This window comes from Lampris incognitus, chromosome 13 (assembly GCF_029633865.1).
Source record: "Lampris incognitus isolate fLamInc1 chromosome 13, fLamInc1.hap2, whole genome shotgun sequence".
Taxonomy (NCBI): Eukaryota; Metazoa; Chordata; class Actinopteri; order Lampriformes; family Lampridae; genus Lampris; species Lampris incognitus.
This window is the reverse complement of record NC_079223.1, coordinates 8264667-8285298: the sequence shown is the minus strand read 5'-3', so window position 1 is coordinate 8285298 and position 20632 is coordinate 8264667. Positions and strand designations below refer to the sequence as shown.

The 20632-nt window shown below is 53.1% G+C and overlaps 1 protein-coding gene across 1 annotated transcript in view; it reads right to left on the bottom strand.

Annotated features, from left to right (window-relative positions):
* Nucleotides 1-20632, bottom strand: part of pde10a (phosphodiesterase 10A) — a 56272-nt gene that overhangs the window by 22087 nt on the left and 13553 nt on the right. The window contains exons 2-7 of the mRNA XM_056291679.1: nt 19258-19389; nt 3166-3194; nt 1829-1949; nt 870-919; nt 622-762; nt 371-526 (exon numbers count right to left, since the gene is read on the bottom strand). Of these exons, the coding sequence (XP_056147654.1) occupies nt 371-526; nt 622-762; nt 870-919; nt 1829-1949; nt 3166-3194; nt 19258-19389 (629 nt within the window). The remainder of the gene's footprint in view (nt 1-370; nt 527-621; nt 763-869; nt 920-1828; nt 1950-3165; nt 3195-19257; nt 19390-20632) is intronic.

The window sequence follows — 20632 nt, the reverse complement described above, 5'->3', positions numbered from 1 at the left end:
TGCAGTTTTGTTTTTTTGGTCTTTATCCTCAAAGGTCACATAGTAAGAAACAAATCTAGGCTTCTTGCTTAAATGCTGACGTTTGACGAACTTCACATCGGCTCTCTAGTAAATCTACACAAGTGTGACTTCTATGTAGGTCTCTAACATGAGGTCCGGCGCTAAGCTTATGTACTCATCTCATTAGCAGCCACTGTGCTAGCCAGTTCTCGGGTACACCGCAGCACTGCTGCAATGTACTTTCCACAGCCGCCGGGGTGTGCTTTAAACAGTCCAATGGCCATGAGGGATCAGATTAAGGCCAAGCTGTAGTACTGTGAGCATCGCTCCGGCCTCTCACTTTTTGCTGTGTTGTCTGGGTCCCACTCACCTCCTGGTGACTAAGGTTGAAGGGCTCTTTCCCCCAATGCCGGTTCAGCTCCAGGATGGCAATGAGGTCCCCGATGGCAGTGAGGATGGGGAGGCACAGGACAGAGTGAACATGGATCCCTGAGTCCTGCCCTGTGCCGTCGGGGAAGCGCTCATCCTGAAACATACAGGTCAGGGGTCAGGGTCTTCATCACCCTGACATCATCCAGGACAGTCTCTGTAACGGGCGATAAAGGGTCTCCTGTGCCTTACCCCCATGATGTCCTCTACAAGAAGTGTTTTGCGAGTCTTGGCAACGTGAGCGGCTATGGTGGTCCCATACGCGATGGGACCAGAAGGGATGAGGCTTGGAGGGCCGTCCTTGGCCCCGGTTGGAGTGAACAAACATAAACTCTATGGAGAAGATATAGAAGGCACATAGAGAGAAGCGTCAAACATATGCACGTCACAACTATAACTCAGCAAAGACAGTGTTTTCAGAGAATGTGTTGTGCACTTACATTGTTGCATTCTCCCAAGAAGTAAAGTGCAAATCCATCAGCTTTTGTAGCTGTGGGGCAGAAGAACACGAGTCACAGGAGTGTTTGATAGTGAGAGAGAAAGTTCAGTTGCTGCTGGTGTGTCTCCCCAGTTGTACCTGGCCAATCACCCAGTCGCTGCTCCACCCCCTCTGCCGAGCCGGAGGGGGAGGGCTGCAGACTACCACATGCCTCCTCCGAGACATGTGGAGTCACCAGCCGCTTCTTTTCACCTGACAGTGAGGAGTTTCGCCAGGGGGACGTAGCATGTGGGAGGATCACGCTATTCCCCCCCAGTCCCCCCACTGAACAGGCGCCCTGACCGACCAGAGGAGGCGCTAGCACAGCGACCAGGACACATACCCACATCCGGCTTCCCACCTGCAGACACGGCCAATTGTGTCTGTAGGGACGCCCGACCAAGCCGGACGTAACACGGGGATTTGAACAGGCGATCCCCGTGTGGGTAGGTAACAGAATAGACCGCTACGCTACCTGGACGCCGGTGTGTGCAAGTTTCGATACAGTTCAAAATGTGTTGTTAGCATCTGCGCACACGCTTGTTTTCGCTCACGCGAGCCCGGCTGGAGATCAGCGGGTCTGTCTCAAGCAGGGATGCACCCGTATCGCCTCTTCACCGCCGATATCGATTCCGAGTACAAATCTTTACGTGTCGGCTGATATCGAGTACCGATCCATTGCTTTTGCCGAACAGTGCGGACTTAAACCACTTGGGGTCGATGGGCAAAATAATTGCCCATCGATGCCCACAATAATTGCCAAAACTGCAGGGAATCAAACCATTTTGCTTTCATTTGTGACATGCTACTGGGATTGTAGTCTTGGGTAAAATACCGAATACCGATACTCCTCACTGGCCCTTTATTGGCAAGCTGTCCGTTACCGGTATGGGCGCAGCCCTCATCCTACGTGTGACCCACCTGCTTTGATGATGTTGCAAAGCTCATAGAGCAGCAACTTGTTGTCTCCTCCAGTGTCCAGGCGCTGCTCCATGTAGCTGTTGAGTTCGTACACCACACCCTGCATATTTGTGTCCTGGTACTGCTAGACAACAAGACACACAATGCAGAATGCAACTCCACAGTTTCGCTTGATCACCGAGAACTAATACCGTAATTAAAAAGGCGCGTTAATTATCGCCCGGACAGACCGACGATTCTATATTCAAACAGGTTTTTCCCCCTCCCCCCCCTCTTTGTTTTCAGCGAACGGAAAATTATCGCCCCGCCATTCTCAAAGACCGAGGCCATTCATCAAAACCGACCCCCTTCCCACCCTTGCATCCCGTCCGCGGCTGTATCCAAGGCCAGGGATCCCCCCTGCGGTCCCAAGAGGGGGCCGTCATCTCCGCACAGCTCTGTTCGGGGCCCTGGCAAAGCCTTGCCGCACTCAACCTCCGCTTGGAAGTGCGGTTATGTAACAGGCAGGCCTCCTGCCGCGCGCATTGCCAGAGAGACGTCTATTTCTATCCCTGCAGAGAGGGTCAGGACAGAACGGCGGAGGGGGGCGGGGGCGGGGGTACCGGAGAGCCTCCCTCGTGGGACGCCTCCTGTCCTCCCACATCCCGTTCGCGCGGACGTACGGATGACGCACCGCGGGTGTCGAGTGCGCCTCCTTTTCTCCTTCGCTGCGAGCGCCAGTCCCCTCTACCCAGTTCGGTGCCCTCCCTCCGGTTCCATCGCAGCAGCTCCCGGCGGAGCAGAGGGGAGTATTTAGCATCTACTTTGTGGAGCACAGAGCTCCTACTTTTGCCAAAAACGTCCCGCTAACTCTCACATACCTTGGATGAAGCATGCGGCTACAGTTCCTCATAGGTTTGTATTGAATATCCACTGATTGCTGTCCCGGGGACTTATAAAGGCAGATCACTTCTGGCCAACGTTTGTTCCACAAGCTTCCCTTGATTCCCAGGCGGTGCTTAACGTCAGTTAAGGAGGAGCGGTTTTCCCTCTGCAGGCACGCATGTTTTCCAGCCTTTTGCAAGGCAGAAGGACAAGGTCACGAGGGCACGCCGCAAGAAGCTACGCACAAGCACAGGGAGACCTATTGTCCAAGTGTGCGACTTCAATCGAGTGCGCCGACGTGGTTTTGCAGCTATTCAAATAGGAAGTCGACCGCCGCTCATGCGCCGTCCTTATTTTCCACCCACGTGCTCGGCCGGTGGCACCGGTGTTGCAGCCCAAATACGCACATATTCCCGATGACATGGACGACGTGCTTATTTGCTCACACACAAAGAGTAAAAGCAAAAACCTACCCTGCTGACGTCTTTTGCTGCTGTGTCATCTAAAGAGAGAGAGAGAGGGGGAAAAGGTACAACGTGAGTGACATTAAACCGACAGAGGAGAGGAGGACATCCAGAGGAGCTGGATGTTGTGACAGATGGGCCTCGCAGAACAGTTCTCAACACGTCATTAAATCAAACGGACTAGCAGTTCTGTCGTGAAATCCACTCGTTCCCAATGTAGTTTTAATCAGTTCGGGAACTTTGTGGGAGGAACAGCGGCCAGATGCAGCAGGAGGAGGAGGAGGAGGCGGGCGGTAGTGAGGTGGAAGTGGAGGCCGTGCATTTTGCAGCTAACGAGCAGATATGGCAGCATCGCTAGCTAAAACGTCCACCGGGGTTCCCCCCCCCTTTTTTTTCCTCCCCAATTTTATCCGGCTAATTACCCCGCTCTTCCGAACCGTCCCGGTCTCTGCTCCACCCCCCTCTGCCGATCCGGGGAGGGCTGCAGACTACCACACGCCTCCTCCCATACATGCGGAGTCGCCAGCCGCTTCTTTTCACCTGACGGTGAGGAGTTTCGCCAGGGGGGGGCGGTAGCGCGTGGGAGGATCACGCCACCCCCCCTCCCCGCTGAACGGGAGGACACATACCCACATCCGGCTTCCCACCCACAGACACGGCCAACGGGGCAGCGGCCATGAGCTATTTTCGGCCCTTCCCGAGTGGAACCGGAAGCTTCGCAGCAAACGGAAGTCAGACGCGGGGCGCCCCAGACGACGTTAGAAGTAAGCAGTTTGTTGCGATTTTCTTCGTTTTTTTTTTTTGCGTGATTTTTTATGACCGGATTTATGGCGGCGCATGCACGAGTTGCTGTTGCAAACACAGCCGCGCTGCGCCGTCTACCGCGCTCCGCATGTCCGACTTCCTGTGACGCGTCCGCAGCGACAGCGACGCCACTCGGACGCTGCCCGCGCGCGACCAAGCCGGGGGTAACACGGGGGGGATTCGAACCGGCGACCCCCTCGTTGGTAGGCAACGGAGTAGACCGAAAACGTGCATGAATAAATATCTAACGGGCGCATTAATCCAGCAAGGCCGTGCGGATTTGTGGCTCGGAGTGAACCCCCCCCCCCCCGGCGGGGGTTCAGGCCCTCGGAGGGACCGCTCGATAAAGGAGCAGCGCGGCCTTCGGACATGGTCACCGGCGGATGTGACGAGAGGAGTCTGCCAATCAAAACAGCTCGCGAAGCCAGCCTGGGCGCGCCGCCGCTAATACACCCGTTCAAGTCACACAGCGATTTCTTCCTTTCTTTTTTTTTATAGATATATAAATAAAAAAAGAGAAGCATTTATTAAAACACAGACCCGTATCACACATGACCCACAGCCACTGAGGTCCCTTTGATACCGTCTGGTGTGATGCAGCCGTGCGCGACGCCGTAAGGTCTTTTAAAAAGCAACCTGTCGAAACGCGGCCCGTCTGAAATGAGCCCCTTTGTGCGCGAGGGGGTAAAAAAAACAAAAAACCCCACACTGTCTGTTCTGTTTATTGTTTCAGACATTCCTCCAGTGTGCAGCGTGCTTCTTAACTTAGCCCTGAGAGCTATTTTAGAGTCAACCTCTGGGTAGGAATGGCGTCAATCAGGAGACACGGAGATACAGCCAAAAAAAAAAAAAAGCACCCCCCCCCCAGAAGCTCATCTCGCAGAGCCCTGATGACTATTAGTAAGACGTAGCCAGACGGCACATTTCTCAGGACGTGTGTTTCCACACGGAGGCCGCTTTTAAACCTGTGATGTGTGGGAAAGGCCTCCGCCGCCAACCCCCGTCCACCCGTCCCACACCCGGCGCTCTCATCCGGCCCACGTACCGCGTACCGGATGACGGCACTTGGGCGGTCCGCTCCTGTTTGCCAGATCTGGGCCAGAACCAAGCCAGAGCAGTGCCGCATGTTTGCCAACGGTGGCCCATATTTGTTTTGTGACATTTGGGACATATTCACCATTTACCACGCGGGCCACTTCAGGGTCACATCCACACTACATGTTGCCCAGAGCACCGCAGCTTTGCCAAAAAAAAGGCCCATATTTGATTTGGCATATTTGACCTATATCACCGGTCAACACAGTTTTTCTTGCAAGGGGTTTTTCAACGGATTCTAGCTAACTTCTGGGTGCTGAATCCAAATCCGGCATTAGTTTTTGCCTATCACGTCAGGGTTTTGAACTATGAAAAATCCTTATTTTTGAGAAAACAACAATTTTACACTCGAAGTTAAAAAAAAACACTGTTGCATTAGAAGATCGATAGATGCAGAAACGATTACAATGAATAAATAAACACTCAGCCTAGCATGACATTACTTAGGGAATGAGTAGGGGTCATTTTTATCCCCACCAAGATTGCCAGACCAGATGGTCAACTTTTGTAAAATCCTGAATAAGGAGTGTACAGAGAGCACGAAAACTTGATGCGACGGAGCAAATCTGAGCTCAGATTTGGATTCAGCAGCCCGAAATTAGCCAAAAACAGTTTCCAAAATCCACGCAAGAAAAAAAAACAACCTATATTTTTGTAGAGCAGTGTATTTGGTATTATACATGTGGGCCACTTCAGGCTCACGCCCATCATGTCAGGGCCAGAAGAAGGCCATCAGTGCCGCATCACTGCCTGAAGTGGCCCACATCCGGATGCGGTCTGGCGTGTTTGGTTTGCAGAGCCAGCCGCCTGGCGAGGGCTGGGTGTGGAGTCACCCTAATGTCATGCAGCCATGCTGGCAATGAGAGATCTGTCCCTAAAATCCCAAACCTAGGGCGTCCGGGTAGCGTAGCGGGCTATTCCGTTTCCTACCAACACGGGGGGGTGGTTGACGGTTCGAATCCCGGTGTTACTTCCGGCGTAACTGTAGTCCGCTGACTTCCGGTTTCTACCGCAGTGGTCATACCAGTCTCCTGTTTGTTGGCGTGTGGTATTGACGGTGGCCTATTTTTTGCGATGCCTGCACGATTTACCATACCAAGTTACGGCATACCTTGATATGTACAACTTGAAACGTTTCACCCGTTTGCTGGTAGGTGCGGGTGAGAGTTTGTCGACAATTCTGTGCAGGTCGTTGACGTCTATCCACGGTAAATCTTGCAGGCGTCGTGAAAAACATGCCGGCCAACAGCACACGCCAACAAACCGGAAGCTGGTATGAGCGCTGCAGTGGAAACCGGAAGTCAGGGGACTACAGCTATGCACAGAGCCGATTAGCCGTGTCGGCGGGTGGGAAGCCGGGTGTGGGTATGTGCCCTGGTCGCTGCACTAGCGCCGCCTCTGGTTAGTCAGGGTGCCTGTTGGGAGGGGGGGGTAGCATGATCCTCCCACGCGCTACGCCCCCCTGGTGAAACTCCTCACTGTCAGGTGAAAAGAAGCGGCTGGCGACTGGGTTAGGGTTAGGGTTATGTATGGGAGGAGGCATGTGGTAGTCTGCAGCCCTCCCCGGATCGGCAGAGGGGGTGGAGCAGCGACCGGGACGGCTCGGGAGAGCGGGGTAACTGGCCAAGTACAGTTGGGGAGAAACGGGGGGAGGGAGGGAGGGGGGGGAATCCTAACCCTATTTCGGAGGAAAGAAGCAATAATAAAGCCCAAAATGTCCGAGTAATCCAGTCCAGTGTCGTGTACACGAACAAGTCTCTGAAAAACAAGCCAAAAAAACAAGAGGTCTGTAATGTGATCCCGTTAAACCGGGCCTTTTGATTGCCCCTCTATAAACACGGACTGATTTTTTGGGAGAATTTCCCTGGGACAGTCGCACATCTCCCGGTTAGTGAAATAACACCGGCGTAGCTACGCTGTCGGTGTCGAGTCCGCAGGGCTGACCCCCGCACGGCCCCGTTTCCACCCAAACGTCAAGTGAAATTAGGGAAAACTTGTGAAACGCTGCATCGAGGGGAGAAACTGACGGTGGCTGTGTGTAACGGCGGCGGGGCATTAGCCGAATTCGAGCTTCCTAATTGTAGGAGATTATAGAAAGCGTATTCAGAGGGAAACATGGAAAGTCTTCTTTCGAGTACCTAAACAGAGCTCCGGGGAGGGTTACACAACGTCTCATTCACAGCTCGGGCCGAGGAAGACTTCGGTCTCCTCGCACAAGGCCTGACACTCGTTCCCGCCGCCCCCGTGTTGTGAGAAAACCCAAAGATTTACATCAAAAAACGTCATTTTCTCCCCTTTTCAACCGATATTTATCACATGGGTTCTTGCACCCAAGAAAAATACGTCCGCCTCAAACAGCGCATGGGGTTTATTACAGCCATTCCTCACCTTTGCAGTGTTGCACAATACTTCCTAGGACTATCCGAGGAGATTGCTGCTAGTCATTACACCGGTCAACACAATGTTTCTTGCATGGGGTTTTTCAACGGATTCTAGCTCACTTCTGGGTGCTGAATCCAAATCTGGCATTAGTTTTTGCCGATCGCATCAGGTTTTTGAACTATTTTTGAGAAAACAGCAATTTTACACTCGAAGTTGAAAAAAACACTGTTGCATTAGAAGATCGATAGATGCAAAAATGATTACAATGAATAAATAAACACTCAGCCTAGCATGACATTACTTGGGGAATGAATAGGGGTCACTTTTATCCCCACCAAGATTGCCAGACTAGATGGTCAACTTTTGTAAAATCCTGAATAAGGAGCATAGAGATAGCACGAAAACTTGACGTGATGGAGCAAATCTGAGCTCAGATTTGGATTCAGCAGCCCAACATTAGCCAAAAACAGTTTCCAAAGTCCACGCAAGAAAGAAAAACCCAATATTTTTTGTAGACCAGTGCACTGGTCAACACAATGTTTCTTGCATGGGGTTTTTCAACGGATTCTAGCTAACTTCTGGGTGCTGAATCCAAATCTGGCGTTAGTTTTTGCCGATCGCATCAGGTTTTTGAACTATTTTTGAGAAAACAGCAATTTTACACTCGAAGTTGAAAAAAACACTGTTGCATTAGAAGATCGATAGATGCAAAAATGATAACAATGAATAAATAAACACTCAGCCTAGCATGACATTACTTAGGGAATGAATAGGGGTCACTTTTATCCCCACCAAGATTGCCAGACTAGATGGTCAACTTTTGTAAAATCCTGAATAAGGAGCATAGAGAGAGCACGAAAACTTGACGTGACGGAGCAAATCTGAGCTCAGATTTGGATTCAGCAGCCCAAAATTAGCCAAAAACAGTTTCCAAAGTCCACGCAAGAAAAAAAAACTATATTTTTTGTAGACCAGCGTTATCAACTGAACAACCTCAAACGGCGGGTTGTTCTCGATCTACACTAAACAGTAACGTCAAAACTGTCCAGGGTCCGAGCAAAACATGCACAATCTCACTGACTTCCTCTCACTGCTCCTCCTCCTCCTCCTCCCTGAAATCATAAAATCCTGCTGAGCTTTTCAAGGCCCATTTACACCCGAGCCTAACTCGGCGTTAATGTGTCTGGATTTTAGCTCCGGCATCAATTATTCACGAATACGACACCGGGCCGCTCGCTCCTCGCTCGAGGTTTACTCCCCAGCCAGCGTCAGCTGAGCTGCTCATTACGGCGCTACTTTCTGTGCATCTGGAAGGATGCTACCCCCCCCCACCTCCCCTTTTCCTTTACTGCGGCTGCGGCAGGAAGCGGCTTCGCAGTTTAGGTGAACGCGTAAAAGTGAAGCCGAATTTGTCAGTCGCGTTTCGTAACAATAACATCTTTGTTTTCATCAGCTTTGTGTCGAGGGATCGGTTGTAATGGTACAGCTCCCCCTGAGGCAGCCGGGGAGGGTGGTGTGCAAGTGTGTGTCTGTGAGAAAGAGAGAGGGAGAGAGAGAGAGGGAAAGGGAGAGAAAAGGAGAGAGAGAGGAGAGTGGGAGAGAGAAAGAGAAAAGCAGAGAGAGAGACAGAGAGAGGAGAGTGGGAGAGAGAAAGAGAAAAGCAGAGAGAGAGACAGAGAGAGGAGAGTGGGAGAGAGAAAGAGAAAAGCAGAGAGAGAGAGCGAGAGAGAGGAGAGAGGAGAGAGAAAAAAGGAGAGGAGAGAGAGAGAGAGTGTGAGAGAGGAGAGAGCGTGAGAGAGAGAAAGAGAAAAGGAGAGAGAGAGGAGAGTGGGAGAGAGAAAGAGAAAAGCAGAGAGAGAGACAGAGAGAGGAGAGAGAGAGGAGAGTGGGAGAGAGAAAGAGAAAAGCAGAGAGAGAGAGCGAGAGAGAGGAGAGAGAGAGACAGTGAGAGAGGAGAGAGAGAGAGAGGAGAGAGAAAAAAGGAGAGAGAAGAGAGTGGGAGAGAGAAAGAGAAAAGCAGAGAGAGAGGAGAGAGGGAAAGGGAGAGAAAAGAAGAGAGAGAGGAGAGTGGGGGAGAGAAAGAGAAAAGCAGAGAGAGAGACAGAGAGAGGAGAGTGGGAGAGAGAAAGAGAAATGCAGAGAGCGAGAGAGAGGAGAGAGAGAGACAGTGAGAGAGGAGAGAGAAAAAAGGAGAGGAGAGAGAGAGAAAGAGTGTGAGAGAGGAGAGAGCGTGAGAGAGAGAAAGAGAAAAGGAGAGAGAGCGAGAGCGAGAGAGCAAGACAGAGAGAGAGGAGAGAGAGAGAAAGGAGAGAGAGAGTGAGAGAGAGGAGAGAGAGAGAGACAGAATGTGAGAGAGGAGAGAGAGAGAAAAGGAGAGAGAGAGGAGAGAGCGTGAGAGAGAGAAAGAGAAAAGGAGAGAGAGAGCGAGAGAGGAGAGAGCGAGACAGTGAGAGAGGAGAGAGAGAGAAAGGAGAGAGAAAAAAGGAGAGAGGAGAGAGAGAGAAAGAGTGTGAGAGAGGAGAGAGCGTGAGAGAGAGAGAGAGAGCGAGAGAGCAAGACAGAGAGAGAGGAGAGAGAGAGAAAGGAGAGAGAAAAAAAGGAGATAGGAGTGAGAGAGAGAGAGAGAGAGAGAGAGAGAGTGTGAGAGCAAGAGAGAGAAAAAGGAGAGAGAAGTGAGAGAGAGAGACAGAGTGTGAGAGAGGAGAGAGAGCGAGAGAGAGGATAGAGCGAGACAGTGAGAGAGGAGAGAGAGAGAGAAAGGAGAGAGAAAAAAGGAGAGAGAGAAAGAGTGTGAGAGAGGAGAGAGCGTGAGAGAGAGAGAGAAAAGGAGAGAGAGCGCGAGAGAGCAAGACAGAGAGAGAGGAGAGAGAGAGAAAGGAGAGAGAAAAAAAGGAGATAGAAGTGAGAGAGAGAGAGACAGAGTGTGAGAGAGGAGAGAGAGAGAAAGGAGAGAGTGTGAGAGCAAGAGAGAGAAAAAGGAGAGAGAAGTGAGAGAGAGAGAGACAGAGTGTGAGAGAGGAGAGAGAGAGAAAGGAGAGAGAAAAAAGGAGATAGAAGTGAGAGAGAGAGAGACAGAGTGTGAGAGAGGAGAGAGAGAGAAAGGAGAGAGAGTGTGAGAGCAAGAGAGAGAAAAAGGAGAGAGAAGTGAGAGAGAGAGAGACAGAGTGTGAGAGAGGAGAGTGAGAGAGAGAGCGAGAGAGAGGATAGAGCGAGACAGTGAGAGAGGAGAGAGAGAGAGAAAGGAGAGAGAAAAAAGGAGGGAGAGAGAGTGTGAGAGAGGAGAGAGCGTGAGAGAGAGAAAGAGAAAAGGAGAGTGAGTGAGAGAGGACAGAGCGAGAGGAGAGAGAGAAAGAGAAAAGGAGAGTGAGAGAGAGAGAGAGAGGACAGAGCAAGAGGAGAGAGAGAGAGAGAAAAGGAGAGTGAGTGAGAGAGGACAGAGCGAGAGGAGAGAGAGAAAGAGAAAAGGAGAGTGAGAGAGAGAGAGAGAGGACAGAGCAAGAGGAGAGAGAGAAAGAGAAAAGGAGAGTGAGTGAGAGAGGACAGAGCGAGAGGAGAGAGAGAAAGAGAAAAGGAGAGTGAGTGAGAGAGGACAGAGCGAGAGGAGAGAGAGAAAGAGAAAAGGAGAGTGAGAGAGAGAGGACAGAGCGAGAGGAGAGAGAGAAAGAGAAAAGGAGAGTGAGAGAGAGAGTGAGAGAGAGAGAAAGAGATTAGCGTACTCCCCAGTGGTCAGCCATGGCCACAGAGACGTGGAAGAAGATTCTGGTCTAATGGCATCCCATATTTTCATGGGGCCGTACTCTGCTTTGAGTAAACACAGGAGAGCAGGAGGGCCAGCATGGTCCTAGAGACTACACACCAGCACCACAACTAAAGGCCGCACACGGCGACACGCAACCCCGGAGGAGCTGCACACACACCGCTCACATCGCTGGAAACACAAGGCGCTCCCCAGGAGACGGCAGCCACCCTTTTCTCAACCCCCCTCTTCATCTTCTCAATGCTCCTCTTCGTCTTCTCAACGCTCCTCTTCGTCTTCTCAACGCTCGTCTTCGTCTCCTCAACGCCCCTCTTCGTCTCCTCAACGCTCCTCTTCGTCTCCTCAACGCCCCTCTTCGTCTTCTCAACGCTCGTCTTCGTCTCCTCAACACCCCTCTTCATCTTCTCAACGCTCCTCTTCGTCTTCTCAACGCTCCTCTTCGTCTTCTCAACGCCCCTCTTCGTCTCCTCAACGCCCCTCTTCGTCTCCTCAACGCACCTCTTCGTCTCCTCAACGCCCCTCTTCGTCTCCTCAACGCCCCTCTTCGTCTTCTCAACGCTCCTCTTCATCTTCTCAACGCCCCTCTTCGTCTCCTCAACGCCCCTCTTCGTCTTCTCAACGCCCCTCTTCGTCTCCTCAACGCCCCTCTTCGTCTCCTCAACGCCCCTCTTCGTCTCCTCAACGCTCCTCTTCGTCTCCTCAACGCTCCTCTTCGTCCTCTCAACGCCCCTCTTCGTCTTCTCAACGCTCGTCTTCGTCTCCTCAACGCCCCTCTTCGTCTCCTCAACGCTCCTCTTCGTCTTCTCAACGCCCCTCTTCGTCTTCTCAACGCCCCTCTTCGTCTCCTCAACGCTCCTCTTCATCTTCTCAACGCCCCTCTTCGTCTTCTCAACGCTCGTCTTCGTCTCCTCAACGCCCCTCTTCGTCTCCTCAACGCTCCTCTTCGTCTCCTCAACGCCCCTCTTCGTCTTCTCAACGCTCGTCTTTGTCTCCTCAACGCCCCTCTTCGTCTCCTCAACGCCCCTCTTCGTCTCCTCAACGCCCCTCTTCGTCTTCTCAACGCCCCTCTTCATCTTCTCAACGCCTCTCTTCGTCTTCTCAACACTCCTCTTCGTCTCCTCAACGCCCCTCTTCGTCTCCTCAACGCTCGTCTTCGTCTCCTCAACGCTCCTCTTCGTCTTCTCAACGCTCCTCTTCGTCTTCTCAACGCTCGTCTTCGTCTCCTCAACGCTCCTCTTCGTCTTCTCAACGCCTCTCTTCGTCTTCTCAACGCTCGTCTTCGTCTCCTCAACGCCCCTCTTCGTCTTCTCAACGCTCCTCTTCGTCTTCTCAACGCCCCTCTTCGTCTCCTCAACGCTCCTCTTCATCTTCTCAACGCCTCTCTTCGTCTTCTCAACACTCCTCTTCGTCTTCTCAACGCTCCTCTTCGTTCTCTGATTCGCGACAGATGGGCGACTTGTTTTACTTTTCTCCTAAATTGTATTTCTGATCGAGTCTAGAAACTAACACACACACACACACACACAAACATATCTGGTAGACTTTATCATACACTGCAATAGATGACTGGGAGAGAGACCCACGACATTACCCCCCCCCCGCCCCATTGTGTGGGACGAGAGGTCTTTCACCGGGGCAAAAAGCCCTCAGTCAGCTGGATCCGGTGCACACGAAACTTAATGAACGCTCCATTGATCTGCTGTTGCAGATACACAGCCTGCCTCCTGCAGGCCGGTCGGGCAGCGGTGACTCAGCGGTCAATAAGCTTCGACCTGGGGGTCGGACCGCATCAGCCCCGCTCCACGGAGGAGGCGCAGCTGACAAAAGCAGCAGTGCATTTCTCCACCTCGGGCTTCCCATCCTCCACCTGCGAACAGCCCGGCAGCAGCAGCGGCACAGTGCGGCCCGCTCCAGAGGCGGACTCGTGTCCAACACCCAGGAGGTCTTGGACACGTCTTCTCGCTAAACACAAGAGTTACTACTTCTTTTCTTTCGGATTTTTTCCCCCCTTGTTCTCCCCAGTTGTACTTTTGGGCCAATTACCCCACTCTTCCGAGCCGTCCCGGCTGCTGCTCCACCCCCCTCTGCCGACCCGGGGAGGGCTGCAGACTACCACATGCCTCCTCCCATACATGTGGAGTCACCAGCCGCTTCTTTTCACCTGACAGTGAGGAGTTTCGCCAGGGGGAGGATCACGCTATTCCCTCCCAGTTCCCCTCCTCCGGCGCCCCGACCAGAGGAGGCGCCAGTGCAGCGACCAGGACACATACCCACATCCGGCTTCCCACCCGCCGACACGGCCCATTGTGTCTGTAGGGACGCCCGACCAAGCCGGAGGCAACACGGGGATTCGAACCGGAGATCCCCGTGTCGCTAGGCGACGGAATAGAGCGCCGCGCCACCTGGACGCCCTAGAGTTACTACTTTTTTTTTTTTTTTAGCTTTTGAAAAACTCAAAGAATATTTGTCTGTGGTGCCGTCCTGCTGGCTTTTCAGACCGCATCGTGCCCATGTAAGGTCGAGCCGAGCCGAGACACTGATTTTTTCCAGGGTATTAAACTGAGCCTCCTGACGAGAACGCGGGGCCCCGCCCCCCCCCCCCCCCGGCGGCAAGCCCTACAGGTGAGACAGGCCTTTTATCACAGCGCCGGGGTATGATGTCCTGCCACACAACAGCATCTTTGTCTGGCTGTGGCCACCACCCAACATCGCCGATACACAGGATCAGCTGTTTGCCAGCGAGGCCCGGCCCGGCCCGGCCCGGCCCGGCTCAGTTCAGCCCAAGTCCCATGTTTGCACGCCTTGCCCGGTGCGTCGCGAACCCCCGTCCAGACAGGGCAGGGACCGGGCCGCGTCGGTTCCCTCGCCACAAAATCAAGCCTTATTAGACTTTTTTTTCCCCCCTCTCTCTCATTATTTGAGATTTATTTTCTGACAAAACAGCCCTTCGAGTTACTCGGCCTATCTCAGAAGAGAGTCGAACGCAGCTGCGTGTCTGTCCCACGGCCACGTATCTGTCCTGCTCATAAATCTGGGAAATAAGAAACCGCTTCATGAGCCCGGGTGAGTGGACCATGACACTCAAATATTTGTGAAGAAACCCGACTCTCTTCACAAAGAGAGGGAAGAGAAAGACAAACAGTGCATTGTGTCTCCCCCTCCCTTATAGAATAATGGCACATTGCAGCTTCTTTGAGGCCTCTTAAACACAAAACTAGCTTTTCCTCCAGGACAAGGTCCGCTGCACAGCAATACATCAGGCTGTCAAAACGACAATCCGTGGATACACAACGTGCTCCAATCCCTGTGTGTGCGTGTGTGTGTGTGAGACTGTGTTTGTGGCTATGCTTGCATGTGTGTGTTTGTGTGTGAGACTGTGTTTGTGGCTATGCTTGCATGTGTGTGTTTGTGTGCAGGGACACGCACGCGAGGGAAGGCACCGGCAGGGGGGCTTAAAAGTTTCTTAATTGCCCCACGACAGAATGCGGCATCGAGTAAACACGGTCAGTGGGACGCCGGGCGAGAAACGCCGTCGGCTCAGCTGCCGCCAGCGGGGCTCGCGGGTCCCGGTGAGCCCCGGAGGCCGCACACGGAGAGGACCCGGGTCCTGCCCCACTGCCGCTGACCGCGGACGCTCCAGCTCCTGATCGGCAGCCCGGGACACTGGTTACACATCTGCCCGCTCGGGCATCCGGGTGGCGTGGCGGTCTATTCCGTTGCTTACCAACACGGGGCTCACTGGTTCGAATCCCCGTGTTACCTCCGGCTTGGTCAGGGGTCGGGGTCCCTACACACACCGTGTCTGCTGGAGGGAAGGCGGATGTGGGTATGTGTCCGCACGCCTCCTCTGGTCGCTCGGGGCGCCTGTTCAGGGGGGGGGAGGGGGAACCGCAGGGAATAGCGTGATCCTCCCCCTGGCGAAACTCCTCGCCGTCAGGTGAAAAGAAGCGGCTGGCGACTCCACGTGTACGGGAGGAGGCGTGTGGTAGTCCGCAGCCCTCCCCGGATCGGCAGAGGGGGTGGCGCGGCGACCGGTGGCGGCTCGGAAGAGCGGGGTGATTAGGGAGACTCTGCCCACTCATCTGAGCCTTGAGTTGATACACGTTTTAAAAAGACGTGGTGTTAAACAAGAATTCTCTTCATACGGTGAAAGTTGGAATTGAATTGAGCAATGAAACTGCACAGCACGGAAGAACCGCCACAGTGCCAAGTGGGCAAATGCGGGCAATTTCTGCAGGTTTGGACTACATCAAACAGCATTTGTGCACACACAGTCATGCATGCATGCACATGTGTGTGCATGCATGCACATGCATGCATGCACACACGTGCACACACACACACACACACACCCTAACCTTCACCCTAAAACCAAGTCCTGACCCTAAAACAGACCCTTTTCCTCATGAGGACCCATAAAATGTCCCCACTAGGTAGGTGGTTTCATGGCGCACACACACACACACACACACACACACACACACACACACACACACACACACACACACACACACACACAAGCCCTGTCGAGCAAAGCGCTTATGTAATAAGGACCTGATGTTGTTCATCACATGATAAGTGGGAAAGGGACTGGCTGGAGGGATTGCTTCCAGAAAGTAGTGTGCATCTCAATGACGGTCACATGACGACGGCTCCTGCTGCTGCACTTCTGTTAGCGTCTCTCTATCTGGGAAGGCTAGCTGCCATTGAAAGAACGCACAAAAAAAAAAAAAAAAAAAAAAAATACAGGCTGACGTTCATCTCCAAATATCGAGACAAAATATGACCGCAGCAGCTATTACTTTATCACGGCAACCTTTCGAGGGTGGGTTGGCCATCTTTAAAAAAAAAAATACAAAATGGGGAGAAGCGTACCTACGTGCTCTCAAAGTTTGCCATCGCCTAACAAAATCAAGCTCTGAATCAGGCATTCACCCAAATACAATGACCGCTCTGTCTCGGGGACGAACGAGCGATCCAGCAGCACTCGTCATTTAAGTGGAAACAGGCACTGAGAGGCAGACCCGGAGAGGCTGTGGTGTGGTACCCAAGTGGCCGTGCAGAGTGGTCTTCCACCTCCACGGGAGGAGACCCCCGGAGTGAGATTAACGGCTCCGACACGAGGACCGAGACGGGAAGAGAGACGCGCACACTGCTGATGTGCTCACTAGCCTGGCTGGGAGTCTGGCTGGGAGTCTGGCTGGGAGTCTGGCTGGGAGTCTGGCGGGGAGTCTGGCGGGGAGTCTGGCTGCCTCTCACAGGGATCGGGTATCTCTCATGAAGGCCCCACGACACAAACATCGATAGGATGCGAGCCGAACGGGGTTTGACGGCCACAGTTTCCGAGGTATGTAGGCCGGCAAGCTAGCATAGCATGCTAGCGTCAAGACTGAGAGCAACAGGGGTCACGGCCCCCACGATGACCCACACTGGAGTGAGTTTGGCCTGCTTCCAAAATCCAGCGAGTATTGTTGGACGGTATTTCTAACGCAATGTGTCACGTGGCGGCCGGCGGCCGTCTGCAGAGAGATGCCGATTAAGCCGCTGTTATTTCAGATGCCGATTTATATTTGCAAAGCTTTTCTTGAAAACGTCCTCGTTTCATTTGAAGCGCGACTACAGTGAAATGTACCTGTGGCACTCTTGATTTTCCATGGTCACCCAGTTTCTCTTTTCCTTTTTTTTCCCCCCGGGGTAATTTTAATTTTCCCTGTATTTACAATGGCTGGAAAGCCGGTCTTTAAATTCTTTGGTTTTACAGGACACGTGGGAGCACTGCATCTAGTTATCAATTAAGAGAGAAAATAGAGCTTTACTTGTTCCTGGTGTGAGTTTAGAGGGGACTCAGTTCCAGTCTCGTGCTATAAAACCGACGAAGAACACGGAAACCGAAAAAGGGGGTTCGGCTTCTCCTCCACCGTCCCTGCGAGGCTGCAGGATCGCTAGGCGGTCTCGCGCCGAGGGTCCACGTTTAGCGGCAGACCGGCTCCGCGTGCTCGCCCCCCTTCCTCTCACATGAACCTCGTACGGGGCATCGGCACTTCTGATTCATATGAGAGGGCCGTTACTCCCTTACTATCTGCCATGGTGAGGAGAGGAGGAGAAACGACAGGGGGGAAAAAGGAATGGCAAGAGAGCGAGAGAGACAGAGAGAGAGAAACAGAGGAGAGAAAGAGAGGAGAGAGAGAGAAAGAGAGGGGGCGCGATAGAGAGAGAGGGGAGGGAGCAAGAGAGGAGAGATAGAGAGGAGAGAGAGACAGAGGAGAGAGAGAGAAAGAGAGGGGGCGCGATAGAGAGAGAGGGGAGGGAGCAAGAGGGGAGAGATAGAGAGGAGAGAGAGACAGAGGAGAGAGTGAGAAAGAGAGGGGGCGCGATAGAGAGAGAGGGGAGAGAGCAGGAGGGGGGAGATAGAGAGGAGAGAGAGACAGAGGAGAGAAAGAGAGGAGAGAGTGAGAAAGAGAGGGGGCGCGACAGAGAGAAAGAGGAGAGAGCAGGAGGGGAGAGATAGAGAGGAGAGAGAAACAGGAGAGAAAGAGAGGAGAGAGTGAGAAAGAGAGGGGGCGTGATAGAGAGAGAGAGGAGAGAGCAAGAGGGGAGAGAGAGAGGAGAGAAAGACAGAGAAAGGGAGAGGAAAGAGAGAGGAGAGCGAGAGAAAGAGAGAGAGAGGAGAGAGAGAGGAGAGTGAGAGAAAGAGAAAAGGAGAGGAGAGAGGGAGAGAGCAAGAGGGGAGAGATAGAGAGGAGAGGGAGAAGAGGAGAGAAAGAGAGGAGAGAGAGAGGAAAGAGAGAGGAGAGCGAGAGAAAGGAGAGAAAGAGAGAGGAGAGAGAAAGGAGAAAGAGAAAAGGAGAGGAGAGAGGAGAGAGAGAAGAGGAGAGAAAGAGAGAGGAGAGAGAAAGAAAGAGAAAAGGAGAGGAGAGAGGGGAGAGAGCAAGAGGGGAGAGATAGAGAGGAGAGAGAGAAGAGAGAAAGAGAGGAGAGAAAGAAAGAGAAAGGGAGAGGAGAGAGGAACGAGAGAGGCGAGAGAGGAAAGAGAGAGGCGAGAGAGGAAAGAGAGAGGAGAGCGAGAGAAAGAGGAGGGAGAGAGGAGAGAAAGAGAGAGGAGAGAGAGAGAGAGGGAGATAGATAATATATCAGGGATATGCTGAGAAACAGGAGAAAAAAAAACCCCCGGCATGGTGGAACTCCACACTGGGCTCCGGTAGCCTTCGTGGGTAAAATGGCTCCAAAATGCGACAAATTCATCCCCCGACCAGTTTCCCCCATCCAGCACAGCCACACCATGAGACACCTCCCCCCCCCATCACCTCCCCCCCCCCCACCCCCCTTCAGCTGGCTGCGTGTCCCTGGAGGTCAGCTCTGACGTCAGCAGCTCAGCCGGGCCCAGTGCCAGCTCTGTAGGCCCTCGACGGATGCGGTCGCTCCATAAAGAGGGCTGCTGTGTGAGTGCATGGCACAGAGTCGACTCGCTCCAACAAAATGTAACGACCCATAAAAACCTGACAGGTCCTCTCCCTTTCTTCTGTCCCTCCATCACACACACACACACACACACACACACACACACACACACACACACACACACACACACACACACTCCCGCCATTGAAGGGGACGCGCGCAGAGCTCGGAGGACGACGGGGGCCCGACACATTCCCGAGGGATTCCGGCCGCGGCGAATTCCGCGGTCTTCCGCGTGGTACATGTCCACTTTCTTATATATACACGTGTTTATTTTTTTTTTATATCCTCTCGACTTGCTCGGGTTTTAATTTGAATCGAGGTCTAAGGGCTGCCGCGGCATGTGGAGGATGCACGGCAGCTTGCGTTCACGGCTGACCGCTCCAGCGCCCATTCGGGCGCCACGTGAGCGATGAGGTCAAAAGGTCACCAAGGGGGGAGAAAATCTCTTAAGCGTTACGCAAACTGGCATCTTAGCAATATATCGAAATGATCTGATCCTAGAATATCTGGCTCGCACAAATGATACCGAGCACAGTCAGGCATGCTGTGTGTGTCTGTGTGTGTCTGTGTGTGTGTCTGTGTGTGTGTACTTTTGGATATACCTGCAGGCCTGCTGTTGGTCTTCCTCTTCAGCCATCTGTCCAATGTCTCTGCACTCACGCTCTCCAATACGAAGTCGTCCAGCATCTGCGGGTGCAGCGAGAGGTAGGCCTTCACTTTCTCATCCGTCAAACCTACGGAGCACAAGAAGACAACGCGGTTTATTCGTTCGTGAGGACGGCGGGCGGGTTTCCGCCCGGGGACGGTACGGAGGCGGGCGGCTCGCTCCGCGTGCAGCCCAGGAGTCAAAGGGTGCAACGCAACGCAACACAACACAACACAACACAACACAACACAACAGTGGGATGGAGACAAAAATCACGGTCCGGCGTGACGGCCCGTGGGGCCCACGGCGCTCTCGGCTGTCCCACCAACAGTACGGGTAGAGCCATAGCCTCCAGTATTTCTCATAGCCTGAAGTCATCCCACCCCCCACCCCCCCCCCTCTTTTTTGGTTCACTCTGAGGTGAGTGTGGCAAAAGCAGAACGATTTTGGCTGAGGCTCCCAGCAAGTCTGGCTAGAGCACTAATGTTTACTGTAAAGCTGGGTCTCCGGGGACAGGAGCCCCGAACACAGGCAGCCGGGACAAAGGAGGACTCCATTGTGCTTAACAGGCAATTAAGTTCTTGAGAGCTCGCTAAGTGCTGCTGTTTACTGTCTTTGTTGTCAGGAAAAAGAAGGCCATTTGCCAGATCATCGCCGGGGAAGAAACGTCTTTAATACACCAAATGGCGTCTGCACCGTAACATGGCAGCGTCATGTCTGGCCATTCACTCAAAATGACCACGGACGCCGCCCGCGGGTGGGACGCCACTCGCTCCTGGGGGGGGGGGGGGGCGGCACGGGCCAATTCAACGTGGGACGGGCCTAAAAAAGGAAAAGGCCCAAAATCATAACTCTGTTTTGTCCCCGTAGAGGCAAAAAAAACAAACCCCCCTGATGCGCAGCACCGATTAGGTGAACAAGATGGCGTACGACTCGAGGCGAAACCGTCCAGCCGAGAAAACGTGTAGCTAACAGTGAGTTAATAACCGCACAAAACAATAACAAATAAACATGGCTTAACGTGGCTGTCGGCGGTTTTAATTAAGGAAAACTTTGATCACATTCGGTCAAAGTCTTCCTACGCCCTGACGGCCCACCAAGTCAGCGGGAGCCCCGAGGAAGAAAACCCCCCATATGTTGCTCTCCGAGGACAGCGAGAGAACGTTTTCTCCAGCGCCCGCTCCTTATCAGCCAATCAGGAAGAGGGCCATGCAAGCCGGCGTCTCCATTGGTCCCTACTTGCTGTCAGTCAGTTTGCTGCCGCCGCCGCGGGGCTGAAAGTGAGGGGGGGGGGCGGGTCCTTTTTCAAAACAAAAGCCCGCCCGGGGTCG